At 37.5% G+C, this 17023-nt stretch overlaps 1 protein-coding gene across 1 annotated transcript; it reads right to left on the bottom strand.

The window, feature by feature from the left end:
- Positions 1-412: 412 nt before the first annotated feature.
- On the bottom strand, positions 413-17021 carry ACAD9 (acyl-CoA dehydrogenase family member 9). Its single transcript, XM_088522851.1, has 18 exons — positions 16893-17021; positions 15665-15758; positions 13860-13961; positions 12387-12493; positions 11192-11292; positions 9974-10052; positions 9002-9176; positions 8330-8403; positions 6888-6963; positions 6523-6593; positions 6035-6154; positions 4924-5052; positions 4103-4182; positions 3455-3581; positions 2859-2936; positions 1956-2084; positions 1150-1222; positions 413-698 (listed from the first exon to the last, which is right to left on the bottom strand). Exons 1-18 carry the CDS (start codon positions 17016-17018, stop codon positions 598-600), a joined length of 1842 nt encoding a protein of 613 aa, XP_088378977.1. The 5' UTR covers positions 17019-17021; the 3' UTR covers positions 413-597.
- Positions 17022-17023: the final 2 nt, after the last annotated feature.

The raw sequence follows: 17023 nt of genomic DNA, 5'->3' as shown, positions 1-17023 counted from the left end.
ACCTAAAAGCAGTGACTTCCTCCTGTGATCTGGCCAGCAAACACTTCCTAAAGGGCTGGAAACAGTTGCTTAACTGCTGAACTTGTCACTGGATGACACTGAGCTAATTTATGCAAAGCTTAACTTGGAGATTATTTAACAAGAAAACAGGAAAAAAAAAAAGTGTAGCTGTCATGACATATCATATCTGAATAATGCTGACGACCAGTCCTTTATTCCATGACATTTCTTTTTAAACAAAGCAGATAGCTTTATAAAGAACAAATAAGAAGTAGGCAACTGGGCCAGGGTACAACCTGAGTTCAGTGCCAAGTGACAACAAAACGTGGGGAAGTTCTTGATAAGATACAGGAATAAACTTTTAAACAGGTGCCCAGAGAAAAGAAAACACACACATATCTAGTAAGATAACTGGAGATTTAAATAAAATTTCTTTATTAGTCTTCTTTATACAGAGTTAGATTTGAAAACTTTACATAGTTATAGCTGATTATAATTGCTAAACTCATGAATTAGTTGTTTTTAAGGCGCCATGACAACCTGATGATTGTAAATGAACAGTAATTTTCTGCAGTTCATTTGCTGTCATTAAAGTAATTAGAATGTCCTGTCCAGTGGGTGAGAACAAATATAGACTCTCTTTTCCAGCACTTGCTTTGCAGCTTTTTTAATACTGTCATCCAGGTTTTCGTCCGCATCTATCAAAGAAAACGAGAGTTAACTAAAATACAGAAAACAGCTTTCCTAAATTTCTTCCAAAAAGGATTTTAGAGTCCAAGTTTAGATACGAGTATGGTATAAGTCACTGTTTAAATTACAATTAGATACTTGTATCTAAACTTCAGGGGCAGGAAGTAATTTAAACAGTGACTTATTTTTAGTTAGTATTTTCTTTAAAGGAAGATTTCATGTTGTCAGATTTTATATTCCTCCTTATTGATTCAGGGATCTCTCTAAAAAAAAAAAAAAAAAAAAGTATCACAGCAGTTTATCTATGCAAGAGGAGAGTTCATATTCAACAGGTACCAGTTATGTCATTCATCTCAATTAAAGGAAGAGCAAAAATGATTCACTGATAACAATATTAAATACTTAGTTTTGTTTTGAGTCTGTGAAAGCCACAAGAGTAGAGTAGTTCATAGAACTTACGTTTTTCTAATTGAGCTATGGCATAATTATTCTTGAAATATGCTTCTGTGCAGAAGATATTTGTAAGAAGCACCTGAGAAAAGAGTAACACAATTAGTTCCTTGATTTTATAAACAAAATAATGCAGTAAAAATATAGTACTTTAAGCTTCTGAAAGTTTGTTTTTCTCTCTTGGTATGGAACATTGTAATCTAGTAATATATGCTGCAAGTTTTAACACCTGTGATTTTTTCCCCTGTCTGTAGGCTCTCACAGCTGGGATGACCCCTTCACTGAAAACTTGATGAGAGGCCATTCTCTGCAATAAACACACACAAAATTTGAAGCGACAAGATCATTAAACACTGAGGTTAATTAGTTTGGATTTGTCACATACTTAATTGTAGCAATGTACTTATTCTCCAATATAATCATTACCACAAAACTTTGAGCTACAAAGCAGTTACCATCACGACAGAAACTTCCTCATTTCTCTGTGAACACATTTTTATTAACGTAAAAAGCATTTGGAAAGAACTGCATGGTGTTAACAGGTTCAAGAGAACAAATACAATTTCCTAAGGAGATGTGTTTTTTAAAAAAATCTTTTGCCTCAGCACTGAGAGAAACACAGGCTAGTCGAGTAGCTGGTTGAAAGAATGTGAAAAATGTGGGCTGCAGCATTTCAAGGAAAAGTCACAGGCTGTTTAGTGCCAAATTCTTGATACTAAAAATTTAGCAAGAAAAAAAATGGTAATAATTACTTATTGCTAAGCTTTGTGATCTATAGACTTTAGACGGGTGCACCTAACATACTGCACACTTACCTCATGGTCATGATTTCGCAGACCAATGCTGATAGACCGGCTCGCTCTGGAGATAGCTGCTGTCATTGCATATAAATTAATAACTATATCTGCCACTTTCTTCAGAATCAGCTGCTCATCCACTATTGTCTAGAAGAGTAAAAATGATTAGCTTGTATTTTCTCCATTTAAAACTTCAGTCCAACTTTTTTCATACTGTTTATTTAGACTCCTATTTATTTACCATAGCCAGTTAATTTTTATATAGAATTTCTATGATACCATCTATCCAGCAAATTTTGGATTAAGTGGGTTCCACCTTTTCACAGTGTCTCTGGCTGTTGCCAAAAACTGCATGCCATCAAGGCTCTTTGGTAAATGTGTAAACTACTCAAGGTAAAGTACCAAACTTAGTAAATAGCTATAAACATCTGAGAGTTTGGGTGCAATAATGTAGGCCCTTGTTTAATGAGTATTCTTGGAACACATCAGGTAACTACTCTAATCCATGAAAATCCAGAATACCAGTCCCTTTACTATAACTAACTGCTCCACTTTGCATGCTATAGAGTCATTTGCTGGGGAACATGAATCAGTAAGTAGAATTTAAAAATTAGTGGCATACCTATTCATTTGCTAACAGAGAAATGGGATGCAATGACTGCTTACAGTGAAGTACTTAAAGTACTGGAGCAGGTAGGATTTCTGCTTTTTTTTTTTTTTTTTTTTTTTTTAAACAGAGGTTTCATCTCAAAAAGTGAGTATATGGTTTCAATTTTTTTTCTCGTGATCAATGAAAATGAACTGTGCAAAAGGACTCTTAGATTTTGCCATCCCCATATAGTCCACTCTGGATGCTAGTGAGGCCAGTCTGGTTGGTGAAACTACTCAATAACAAAGATAACAGAATAACAGTATTGTTACCTTGCCAAACCTGCTTAGCAGGCCTTTCACTGTCGTTCCAAAATAATAAATGTTTTCCTCAAGTTTCTTGCCACTTTCCTACAAAGCAGAAAAAACATATTTGGGGAGGGTGTTATACTTAATGAGCGCCAGTTGTGAAAGGGTCAATAAGATGCAGGAATGACCAAAAAAAAAAAAAAATTGAATTTCTCTTGAGACACACAGTTGGAACTTACAGCACTGTGTTTTGTAACACAGCTTATGAAGCCATTGACCATTAAAAGATTTTGATACTATGAAGCTCAATTTATATAAATTATAAATTACTAAATTGTATATAAACCTGGTGTAAGTACCTATAGTCTTTTTTTTCCTTGATATACACGCATATAATATCTATAATTAAGTCCTTACTCCTGAAGGACAGCTCCTCCTCCAGACAGCTGCTTAACTTTGTAAATCTTAAATTTACAAAATGTAAATGTAATCTTAAAAAATTCTATCTTAAATTATATACAGTCTTACATAAAGAGGATATAATGGTTTGATCAACAGTGAAGAAAATCAAATGGCCCAGATCCATGTCTGAATAAAGCAGTGTATTTCTCCTCACTTACCTGCAGACTGGGGTGCACTACTCCACGTTCACCAACCAGCCCGTAATCCACCTTTCTGCCCATTGCGTCCTGGAATCTCCGTAGGAATTCCCCCAGTGCCACTCCTACATTGCCCTTCCTGATTTCTCTAAAATGTTGAGTAAACAACAGCTGTTAAAGGACATTCATTTCCCTGTCTTCTTGCACACAAGCATCAGTAACAGAAAATTAAGGCAGGGAGGGAACTATAATTACAAATTACAGTGAAAGATGCTAATACGAACTCTCCTAGTGACCAAGGAGTTTTAAAATTTTAATTGGCTATATTAAAATTTTAATAGGCTATAGTTAGCCTCATTCAAGGATGCCTTGCTTATCTTTAAAAGGAGATGTTAACTGCCTTCAGAGTGCAGACTACTGTTTGCTTGCAAAATGTAGTCACAGGGACAATTCAACAAGGAGGAGGCCCGATTGAGAGCCTTTCAGGAATATAGGAATGCCAAGCAAAATTTTCAGAATGAGCTAGGAATTAAACCTGGCTGTATGTTAATGTTCTAAGGCAGCAGCATCTTTGTTTTTTTCTAAATAATTTCGCCTTTTAACTATAGCTAAACAATTATCAACTTGTGTTTAATTTGTTAAAGTTATTAGCAATAAATTAGGACATACTTAATTTTTTCAGTTAAGATTTTGCCTGCATATTGCATACCCGTCAAAGCAATATACAATCGCAGAATTTCATTTGTTCCCTGCAGAAAACACAATATAAAGATGAAAGTTGGAGTCAGTATTAGGTACAAAGTATTTTTAGCATTTCAAAAATCTGTATATGCTATGCTAGTATTTTCTATAACTTTTTCTGAAAATAGGTTTTATTGGCTAAATACCTTATGGAGGCAGAAGACGTGACTGCAGAGGCTAGGGGATATTAAGAGCAAACACTGTTTTTATCGCACATGTATGCATAATTTTGAAGACAGTTCTTTGGTTAACTACTTGCAATAATTTACAATATTAATGAATGCTTTCCAAGCACATCTGTAGCTTGTCTTCCTATTCTTTTTTTTTCTAGTATTCAAAAATTTCTTCCTCCATCCATAAACCTTGCCTTCTTCATCCTTCCATAAACCTACAGTGTGCACTTTGTCATACTGTAACTATATTATAGCATTTTAACTTTTTTGTCTGTGGAAAGGTTGAGCCTGTCATTACTAGACATAAATAAATACTGCAAAGAAAGATTATTCAATATATTTTACATAAAATATAAGGTCTAGATTGTTTTGTTAAAGGAACATATTAAATAAGTGTAAAAGTGCTTCAGTGTGCCTGTTTGGAAGGCAAAAAGGAAACCACAAAATTAAAGTGATACTGTACAACTGGGTATCTGAGAGTCCATTATACAATTGATTGTATAGAGATCAAAACACAGAAGGCAGGTTACAAAGTGGAAAGCATCCCAAGGGATACCAGAGTATATTCATACTTGCCTCAAAAATGAGAAGTATCCTGCTGTCTCTGAGATAGCGCTCGTAGGGATACTCTTTCATATAGCCAAGGCCTCCAAGAATTTGCAGGGCTTCACTTACACATCTCCATGTACCCTCCGAACTGAACACCTGCATGAAATAGTATTTTACTTACTCTGGTGAATAAAAGATTCTCACAAAAGATTTAATAAAAGAGTTCTATCTACATGACATTGCTGTAATATTCTGTAATGCCTTTACCCTGGCCCTGCTTAAAGCCTGCCTGAAGTTGTATGCTTATGGCCCAGGTTATATACCTTAGCCCAAGCTAAGCGCCTCTTTTTGGGGAAAAAAAAATGTGTATATATACACACACTAATACGTGAGTATGTATATGTGTGTGTGTATATATATATATATACATATACACATGTATATGTATATACACACACACATATATATATATACATACACACGTATATGTGTGAAAATTCCTCTGTTAGGAAATGCTCCTAGGTTATTCAAAGCCATAAACAGGAAGAAAACATGATTTTGGTGGTTTAGAGCTCGTTCATCTCCACAAATTTATGGGAACATGAGTTCTTGTGGACTGACCACACAGTAAGGGATGGGGTGAAACCTTGTGAATTCTAAAGGGGCCAGCAGCATCCCAGCGTTATAGAAATGCTTTAAATAGTGACATTCCAGTAGAAAGGGCAGGCTTGATTCTCTCTTGCTTACCTATTCTCTCATGTATTTTGCAACTGAGTCTGAAAGAAAGCCAAGATTGAAGCTCCTCACCTATATTGCTAGCTGCCAACCTAAGTATCTCAAACTCCATAAAAACAGAATTCTAGAGGACCACAAAATTCCAAACTTCTCGTATCCACTTTTTATTTCATATGATGACAAGAGCCTGAACCTGAGGTACTCTAGTATCAAAAGAAATAAAGAAAAAGAGAATGCTGCAGGTGTTTTTTTTTTTTTAAATGTAGCTCAAGTTTTTGTGCCATGTGTTTAAATGCTATCCTTGAGTCTCTCAGGAATCTATAAGGTATGCTGGGAAAAAAAAAAAAAAGGACATTTGTCTGTATTAGCTTAATGCCCTCAGCCCGTCTTTCTGTAAAGTTACCTTGACCATGGCGGCCTCCACGGAGCAGTCGGGAAGGCCCGGCCTGTCCATCATTCCCGCCGTGAGGTAGGCCATGCTCTCCATGACGTACGCCTGCACGGCCATAAGGCTGAACTTCTCCTGACAAACGGCAGCGAGAACAGATGAAAGAAATCGGACATAATTCCAATACCAAGAACTCATCCAGTCCAGTCATTTCTGAAGCTCAAAGCACAACTACTGTTGTATGTGCTTTTTCAAATATTATTCAAAAGAACATACTGCACATCAGACTAAAATCTTAAAAATGATACATTTATCATTCCAGACTTATAAAAATGAGTGTATACAAATGACTTATGAGAGCAGCACTAAAGCTACACAAATTCACTAGCTCTAATAATTTCTTTTAAACAGTAACACAGGGATCTCCAGCATGATCCATCTGTGACCATGATGATGACTCAACATGAAGCACTGCCTGAGGTTTTGAGGTTTCTTTTACCTACCTGAATTAATCCAAATTCACTCAGTTTCTTATTGAATTGTTTCCTTGTACAAGCATACTCTGCTGTCATTTCTTAAAAAAAAAAAAAAAACCACACAGTTAAACTATTCCTGCTTTATCATTCCTAGTACATGTTGTAAAAGCCTTACTTAGCTTCTAAGTATTTTACAGGCCTTAACAACACTTCTTAAACATTTTAACATTAAAACATATATTATTAAAATTATTTATATTACTAAAATATTGATTTAAGTTGCTCAAGACTAGTCATTATTTTGAACAAACTCTGATATATGCTTCATGCACCTTTTTTTTTTTTTTTTTTTTGCATGGCATTCAGAATTCAGAAAGCTTAATTTTACCCACCTATCAATTTTTTAATAATTCCAGCAGACACACTGCCCATGCTAAATCTTCCACTGTTTAGGATATTCATGGCAATCTGTTAAGAAAATTAATAGTTTTTTTAAAAGATAACATTGTTGCCACAACACTTCTCCTGAGGTCTGGATGATTCCTACTTCAGTGCTTTCCTGGATTTCATTCATCACTGGGATATGCTTCCATCCTATGACACTGGTCTTCAAACTGGTCAATACAACATTTAGCCTGCCAGCAATACCGATTAAAAAACCCCTGTATTTAAGGTGATCTACAAGATTCAGTTTATTACTTGAAATAGTTATAGAGATACTGATGACCCAGTTACCTTGGAGTAACCCTTTACTCAAACTAAAGTAAGGTTAAAAATTTACTTATCTGCAAGATTCAAATTAGTCAACACTGCTGAGATTCATCAAAGAAAGCGGTAAGAAAAATAAATTTCTGCTAAATGTGCTTACCCAACATTCAAATGGAAACCTTCTCTGGAGCTGACCTGTAAATAGAGGCTTTCCTCCTTCAGCTCTCTTCTCCATATGCTACACATCTTGAGATGCAGCCGTAAGAACTAACTTCTCCCTTATAGATGACTATTTTCATTCCCACCTCTGTCTCTTTCTCTGCCTCAAACATCACTTCCCTGTTGTCAAAATTCTGCTGCTGAGTCTTCCAGTACCACACAAGAAAGGAAAGCAAGAACGAAAGGTGTATAGATGAAATGCAGACCCACTGTGTACGAAAATAAATTTAGGAGTTTCTTAACAAGAGAAAAACGGGATTCAGTTCAATGCATGAGACTTATTAAGAACTATAGTAAGAAATAATTGTTCTCACCTTTTAATTCGTGAAAATTACTTGAAAAAGAAACTGTACATATATAGCTCTGTTTACCATATTAAATGAAAGAGTTTAATTAATATGTAGATCTGGAGTTGCTGACTACACAAGGACACAAAGCTGAGAAGGGCTATTAGGTACTTTGTAAAAATGTGCATCAGACTTGCAGAAAAGGCTCATGATAACAAAACAAACAGTGTGGTTTTTACAGAGTTTCCCATTTCGCTGACGTGACACCGAGAAATCAGTGGTGCAGGGAGTCTTTCAGCGCATTCCCGGTATTTCTTGTACTATCATCTGATCCTGGAAAACCACCTTATGCTCCAGTCTTCTGGGAGCTTGGAAAGGTTCAAATGAAAAAACTCAAAATGATCAAATAGCAAAACTTTCTCTATAATTGAAGTACTAGGAAGAAGCAGACACAAATCTGAGATTCGCACTACACCAGTGAAACCAATTAAGATAAAGCACATAAGATAAGCCCTCTAATACTGCTCAGTGTTGGTGCTACCAAATAAGCATCAGTGCAGAATAAAGAAAAGTTTCTTTCAGGTTTTTAATATTAACGGTGGTTACCCTTCACAGCTTACCTTAAATCCCCCTCCTACTTCACCAATAACATTTTCTATAGGCACTTTTGTGTTTTCAAAATGTACTTCACATGCTGAAAGACAGTAAACAGCAGTTCAACTATTACACAGACATACTTAAATGTCATCAGGATGTAAATGGCTCTTCTTGTAGCAATAAGCAGTTCTCCTAAATATTCTGCATATGATGGAACTAAAGGGCTTTGCCAAAGAAGACAGAATTCTAACCGCAGTTGGCTCCAATTTTTGATGTAAATTAATTTACATTTTGGAATTTTTACATTATGCAAACAGAGGATGATGGCCTTCAACTCTCTGTTTTATGGAATGGATACCCCAGTCAAATATGAATGACAGGTGGTAAAGCACTACGGTCATCAGGAAACTTAAAAAGAACCTAAGGAACCATTAGTCCTAGACTAAAGCTACTTGGTTACTCAGTGTTCTGTTTAACTTTTTTCACTGCATGATTACAGAATTTCAAAGTGTGCTGAAAGGGCTTATACAATATGGATTTTTTTATTTCTGACCCTACAGAAGAAAAGGCAGGAAAAGAAACATCAGCATTAGACAGCTATATGGAATAGATATTAATTGGATTGCAAATCCTAAATATCTAAACAAAATTAAAACATTAAAATATTTAAACAATTTCTGTTAAATGATTCTTACTGTTGGATCCTCGAATGCCTAACTTATCCTCAGGTTTCCCACTGGTGACTCCACCAAAATCTCGCTCTACAATGAAAGCAGTAATTTTGTCTTTCCGTGTTCCATCTTTATCAACGATTTCTGTTCTAGCAAATACTGTGAAAATACTAGCGATGCCACCATTTGATATCCAAACCTGTTTGAGAGCAGAAAGAAGGAAGCATAATTATTCTGGTTCTGTAAGCGCTGTTCTTAAGCATTTCATAACAGACATCAACAAGGAACAGAGTGGTGAAGAACTGTTCCTTCTTTCCTTGAATTCTAATTGCTGTTCTCTTACTAGTTTTGCCTCTTGTTAATGCATTTTCAGTTCACAAGCAAGTTCAGAACAACTGTAAAAATCGATTGTATTATATTTGACATAAACTGAAATAAAATGTAAGTTGTATTCTCACAAATGTTTATTTTTTTTTTTTTATTTAACACATGCGAGTACCTAAGTAAAAGACTGCAGTCCCATCTTGCTTAATTTCATCTCTGAGGAAAAATATTCTAAATCAGGGCACATCCACAGGGCCTCTCTCACAGCTTGGGTCTTTTCATATCACAGACAAATATACCAACAACCCCAGATTAAGTCTGTAATGAATCGAATGCTGTCAAACCCGCTGCATCTGTGCACATCGTTAAGAGTGCACTTTCCATTGTTTGTTCTAGCACATCCCTACTACCTTTCTCACCTGCACTTTAGTGAAGATTATGCCCAAGATGGATGCTTTTCTATTCTCTTTAATCTTAAAATGACATGACTCATTTTGACCTGGTCTTTACTGACTAGCTTTAACTGACTGCAATTCCCAAGAGCCTGATGCAGCTCCTAGGCCAACCTCTTACTTAGCAAAAGCAACTAACTGCACTGCTGCAAAAGACAAAGATATTTTCTCTAGAACATGTAACAGAAAACAGTCCTATGTTCATTCTGTGAGCAAATACCTTGGAGCCATTTAATAAGAAGTATTTTCCATCTTCACTGAGGGTTGCTCTTGTCTGGATGGATGCAGCATCACTTCCACTAAAAGCCAGAAAAGTTGTTAATGATTAAACAAATATGCTTCAAAAGTCAGAAGAACAGTTTAATCCCTCTTCCCATCCTGTAAAATGGACATTTATGATTGCACTAAACAGTGATATATAAATTGTAGTTCTTAAGTAAGAGGGAAACTTGCTAAATCTAGAAACTTGCTGGAAATCTAGTTAAGTTACCTGACTGATTAGAACCTCCTAGACTGCAATATTCACTGCAAGAAATTCACTGCAAGAAAAGACTGCAAGAAATTTTGCTGAGCTGAGCCATATACATATATAAACACATGATAAGCATGTTATCCTAAAACATATCTAGTTTAAAAGATCTAAGTTGTTTTTCAAAAAGCTCATGAGTGAGCTCTCAAAACTACTACTACTGTGTGCTAGAACTAAGGTATGTGCGAAAACTAAAGATATTAAGACTTTTTAAAAACAAAATTGAGCTAAATAAGGCTATTAAAAGAGCTTCAGAACATGGTTAGTACTTCAAGCACTTTAATTTGTGTCACTTCAGAACCATCTACATGGATTACTTCTTTAAAACGTCTATGCTAATAGGAAATTTAGCTGCAAATAGATTTTAGAGGGTAGGTCAAAATTCTGCCACATGACAAATAAAAGCCAACACTAATGGCTGGGAGGTTTCTAATTCATCACAACAAGGCAGTCAGCTCATACATCTCACCACTGTGAGTCATTCTAGATGACAAAAGTTTAAAAATGTTTTGAGCTGTTAATTTTGTATGGATAAGTTTCAACATCCGACATCCAAATTTCTTCAATCGGTTTCTTCAACAATCACACAGTAAACCACTGACATTTTTTTTTAAAAAGAGGCATCTTTTATGCATTAAAACAATTTGCATGGTCAATAAATAAGCTTCATAAAATAACTCTATCTTTGAAAATAAATTGCTACTACAAAAATACCTTTTTTAAACCCAAAGAGAAGATCAAAATTTCTTCCTCTTACTTTTGGTGGCTCCTTCACTATTAGTGCAGGGGTTTTTAATAATTTTTCAAAAGTAGCAAAGATTTAATACAGTAACCAACCACTGTAATTAAGTTTTTTAAAAAATATATAGTGTTTGTATTCCTCAGATTTTTATGATTATAAAAGAGTACCTTCCTGGTTCTGTGAGACAGAAAGCTGCAATGTGCTCTCCAGATGCCAATTTAGGCAAGTACTTCGCTTTCTGTTCATCAGTGCCAGCAATGAGAATTCCCTAAATAAAGAAATTAGTATGAAACTTTTCAGCAACCAAAATGCGTGAAAAGAAATTAAGCCGACAAACTACACCAAGTTCAGGAAGTTTACTTTGTAGATTATATGGCATAACCAGGTAATATTAAGAGAGTTTAATAAATGATGTCTGATTTAATTTACTATCTAATAAGGTTATACTTACCAGACACTAAAATAGGAAATGGTAAATACCAGGAGTGCCTTCTAGGGTGGGTTTCACTACATGAGCACTGTAACTGAAGACTCAGCTGCTTCTCTGAAAGGCTCAGGCAAAGAGACTGCCCATCCTTTATAATCACGAGGATGATCAGGGGCCTGGAACATCTGCCCTATGAGGAGAGGCTGAGGGAGCTGGGCCTGTTCAGCTGGAGAAGAGAAGGCTGAGGGGGGACCTGAGCAGTGTCTGTAAGTACCTCAAGAGAGGCAGTGAGGAGGATGGTGCTGGCCTCTTTTCACTGGTGGCCACCAATAGAACTAGAGGAAATGGCCACAAACTGAAGCACCAAAAGTTCCACAGGAACTTAAGGAAAATTTCTTAACAGTGAGGGTGACAGAGCACTGGAACAGGCTGCCCAGAGAGGTTGTGGAGTCTCCTTCTCTGGAGATCTTCAAACCCGCTTGGACGCAGTCCTGAGCCACGTGCTCTAGGTGTCCCTGCGTGTGCAGGGGGTTGGACTAGATGACCTCTGGAGGTCCCTACCAACCTTAAGCATTCTATGATTCTTACACCTGCACAACTATTTCTTACGCATATCAGGCTTGTTCAGGCTACAAAACTTTGGATGGCTTAAAAGTACTTTCTCTAAGAATCCTTATCTAATGCATCTTGGATTAACCATTTTCTTGTATACATCAGGCTCAACCTTTACGCTGCAGATAAATCTTACACTGGACCACTGGCAGAGGCCATTAGACACTCTAAGGACCCACCTGAATTCACTGCACCTAATTTTGCTTCACAGATATTTCTTACATGTTATGCCTAGTTACCACACCTACTTCTGTATTTCACCAAACTTCCTTTCACCTTTTTATGTAAGCACAGAACTACTTGACAGGAAAGAAGAAAGTTACCTTGAGCCCAATAGCTTGGTGAGCTGCCAGAGTAACCGTTATAGATCCATCTAAGCAAATGACTTCACCCAGACGGGCATACATGGTATTTGATAGACCAAGACCACCTGGAAAAAAAATATTCATGCAATTCTAAGTAGCTGCCTTAGAATTTAACCTCCTTCCTGCCCTGCCTCCCTCAAAAAAACCTTTCAAGTAAAAAAAAAAAACATCAATAATACAAGATATTCCCCAGTTAATAGTCTTAGGGCTTTCAATACTGGATACATCCTGTCCACACATATATACCATGTTGCAGTGTCATTCCAGAACGATGCGTTTTGCAACAGGGACTTCTTTCCACAAGCATGAGCTGTTCCGAAGGGGACAATTTAGTTTTACTCATAACGCAGGTGTGTTTGCGTCAGTGTAGATGTGCATGCACAGCAAATACACCACAATCCATCAAATGATAGAAAACTGACTTGTTTAAATATGTGAAAATGTAGAACTTTTGGTATTGAAAATTACTCCAAATTTCTGTGCTAATACAATAAATAACGAGTAACAAGAATACTATGAGAAACAGGATATTGCTTTGTCACTAAGTAAATATTGAGGTGTCTCTGGCTCTTTTTGGTTGTCACCAAATGTATTACATTTCACATTGTGCCTCACAAAAACGAGGTATTCCCCAACTGAAACTAGTTTCTACAGATGGTAAAACACTGTTTTGTCTTCCACTGAGTTCCTTTCTTTAAAATCTGCACTTTTAACAACAGAAAATAGATTTGAGGATCTATTTTCTTACTCTATGTATTTTATGATATTTATTAGTTGCAATCCCAAATTCTCTTTATCAATAAGAATATGATTAACATCTGCCTTAAAGTTCCTCTGTAAACTTAGGGGTTAACCCTCTGAAGAACTAATGTCTCAGATCTCAGTTAGCATTATTATATCCTGCAAGACACAAGTTTACCTCAAGACATTAGATACAAGTTCAGTATTGTATAGGAAAGTTTTTATACAAAAACCACAGTTTTAAGAAATAGAAAATAAAATTTTATACCTCTAGGTGGCCAAACATATTCCTGAGTGGCCATGATAGGTGACAGCTTTAAAAAAATCTATTCCATGAGACACTGCACTTTGCCTGGCTATACTTTTTAACTCAGTATAATCAGCTAATACTCCAAGTTCCACAACATCAAGCTTCTCTGCTGCATCCAAGAAAAGGAACGAACAGGAAATGCTGCACCAAGGGGGATTTACACCTCTCAATTTAGTTATCTAACAGGTGCCTAAGCTACGAGTACGTGTAGCTCTCCGCACAACTACATTCCTGCTGCCTACGTCGTTTTGTTACCTTGAGAGGAAGCCTGGGCTCATGTGACTAAATATAGATTAGTCCAGGCAAGACCCCAAAGTGTATTACTTATTAAGGAAGGGCCAGATGACGGTGGGGTTATTGCTTTATGATCTTTTACTCACCATATTCCTCTGGAATCTGCATGCCAAAGAGACCCAGGTCCTTCAGACCTTTTAAAGTTTCAGGTGGGATTTTTCCATCTCGATCAATTTTCTGAGAATCCACTAAAATTTGAGACATTTTTATAATTGCAATGTTTGTTTGTTAGTACAAATAAAAATGGGCAAAAATTGCATCATATTTAAGAAAATTCCATGACCGGACTAAGCTAAACATTTCTGGGAGTTGCTTCCTGAACTATGTCCAAGCCATGCAAAAAAAAAGACAGAAAGAAACAACACAAAGAGGATAACTGCAGAAATCTTGTTCTTATGAGTTATTCAAACTCTTGGGGGATTACGAGAGCTGTTCTATAGGGTTACAGCAAAACTATGTATTAGCCAGCTCAGGAATGCTGAAAACTGCGGACAAAGGAAAAAAAGCCATGGTTCAAATATAACTGAAAAGAAACAACTCTGCAGAAGCCAGGGCACTTGCCTAAAGAAACTTCCGTATTCACCACAGCTAAATGATTCTGCAACTTCTTTGTAAAACTTAATGGGGGAAGGCAATCAAAAACTCTGATGCTTTGGAAAGAGAAGTTATTCAGAAAGAATGCACATTTTTAACAAGACTTTTAAAGAATCTACCCTGTAGCAGAAATGATTCGTATGCCACCAGCTGCCATGGCAGGGAAAGATGTTTCATCTCTTATTTCTCCATTAATCCCAAAAGCCTCCCAGCTCTCTGGAGAGCGCCGGGCTTCCTGAATGACTCCTGCTGAGATGAATTTCTTTACCCAATGCCTCCCATATAAAGATTCTCACTGTGTCATGCTGCTACATTAACCTATTTTTATCACCCCCTAAGATATCCTGAATACCAGAATAAAAACTGCTGAGAACTCAAGACAAAGACGAGCAGTTCCCGTCATTATCATTTAAGACTCTGACATGACATTTCCATTCCTTCCTTAAATATCAGCTTTTTAACTCTGTTAATTAAACTCAAATAATTTGCTGTCCCCAACAGAGCAAAGAATAAAAAAAAAAGCCTCCCTAAGTTCTTAATTTCAACCATGAAAGTATTACAGTAAATTATCCGGATCTCATAAATTCTAATCTATGGAAATGTAGGTCTCTTCAAACTCCTGCCGTGTTTAGCCATCTGGACCTAGTAGCTTTGTCAGCTGGAAATCTGAGATGATACTGTTCAACTAACTCAAACATTGCATTTTGTGAAAACACTTTTCTGCAACTGTTTTTGAAATAGCTTTTATGCCATATCACTAATAGAAGAAACACTCCATGACCCTAACTGAAATGTATGCAGCTAACACAAATTTTTCCAGATTGAATCACACTACCCTGTCTCAAAAGACACAGAAAGCTTTGATTTTTAGATTTTTTATAGCTTAAGTTCACCTTTTAATAACCTCCACTGAATTTTGCTGCAAAGACAGTTTTAGTACAATAGCACAAACAATTTTCACAAAAAAGTCACAGTATATTAAGCAGAAAACAACTACATGCAACTGAGCTATTAAGAAAAAAAAAGGTCTACTTCCATTCCTGAATTCTTTTACTTGCTGTTGGGTTTTGTATTCTGATTCCAAGATTTATTTATTTTCCTCATCTTTGAAGTAATCTACACACAAAAAAACTATACATGAAGGTATCTATACAGTAGCATGACATAAGTGGTAATAAACACATTGAGTAACTTAAATATTTAAATTATAGCAATCTATACAACTACTATAATTAAACAATTCGCAACCACTAGATCTATTACACATATTACACACATACCAAACTAGTAACCATACCTTCTTCCCTGAAGAATTTTTCTATAGGTTGCACAAACTGCTTGATCTCCTCTAGTTCTTCATTTTTCACTTCTGGGTAAGGAAATACCTCTTCCTAAAAAAAGTATTTTTGCAAAACACAAATCATCTAACTGAAACAAAAGTTTAAGAACACATGCTTTCCAAATACTTAACTCTCAAAAACTGCGGAAACTGAGATTTGTGGAATTAGGAACAAAATGAGCCTTATCTGATGAAATCTAGAGTACTGAACTGTACTGCATACTTAAATAATTCCAAGGCCAGTACCTGAAAAAGCTACAAGAATCAGCAAAGAGATTTGAGAGCTACTAGGATGTACAGATCCTCGACTGACCGTGAATTTCATCGTTTTTAGGGATTAAATAATTAGTTTTCTTTTGCATCAAAACTATTTTAATATTGTCCCATTTTCCGAGGCCAGACCACAAATGCTGTTTTTGGAAGCACGGGGCTCGCTCTGCCTGCGTAACGAGTCGCGGCCGGTGGGCACCGCTCCCCAGCACCGACCGGGCCGGCTGGTTCTTTACGCAACCACTGTGGTCACACCAAACCAGCAGTACGGCCAGACGGCCACGTACAGCCTTGAATAAAACCAACACCAAACAACAGCAACTAATACAAGAAATCAAGGACTACAAGGGAAGTGTGCTTCTGATTTTTATTGTTTTTCCCCTTCCGAACGGTAGACATCCCCACCTGCAAGCTCTCCCCAAACAAAAGCATTCCTCATGCTCCCAAGAAAATCATGGCCTGGAAAAACACAATTATTTCTCAAAAAGTGAACACACTGAAATTTGAGGAGGAAGAAAGTGCTCTATGTGATGGAGTTTGGTCCCTCCCCTTCACAATCCTTTGCTTGGCAAGATTTGTGTGAGGAATCCATGATTCAACGCACGTTGGTGTGCTCGAACCGTGCCGTTTTCCAGTTTATTTGACTCAATGACAGGCATGTTCCGAGCCGGCTCGTGAGCAACGAGCAGCCACACCGCGGCTGCGCCGCCCCGCTGTCCCGTGCCCCTCGCGAGCCCTTCTCACCCAGTGACCCCGCGCACCAGGGGATGCGGGACTCCGCGTCGCGCAGGCGGCCCCGGGAGCTCCCGCTGGGCCCCAAGGGTCGGCGGCAACGCCGCGCGCCCGCCTCCCCCCCGCCCCAACGGCTGCCTCCTTCCCTCTCCCCTCCCCGCCGCGGCGCCGCCGGCCGCCTCACCTTGCACAGCCGGCCTAGGAAAAGCTCCTTGGCGAAGGCGGCGCGCGGCGCTGCCGTGCGCAGGGGCCGGCGCAGCGCGGCGGGGAGCGCGGCCCGCAGCAGCGGCCGCAGCAGCTGCGCCCTCATGGCCG

Source organism: Tinamus guttatus, unplaced genomic scaffold (genome assembly GCF_059628265.1).
Source record: "Tinamus guttatus ecotype Peru unplaced genomic scaffold, ASM5962826v1 Tinamus_guttatus_pri_ptg000169l, whole genome shotgun sequence".
Taxonomy (NCBI): Eukaryota; Metazoa; Chordata; class Aves; order Tinamiformes; family Tinamidae; genus Tinamus; species Tinamus guttatus.
The sequence above is the reverse complement of the archived record's forward strand: the minus strand, read 5'-3'. Positions and strand labels throughout refer to the sequence as shown.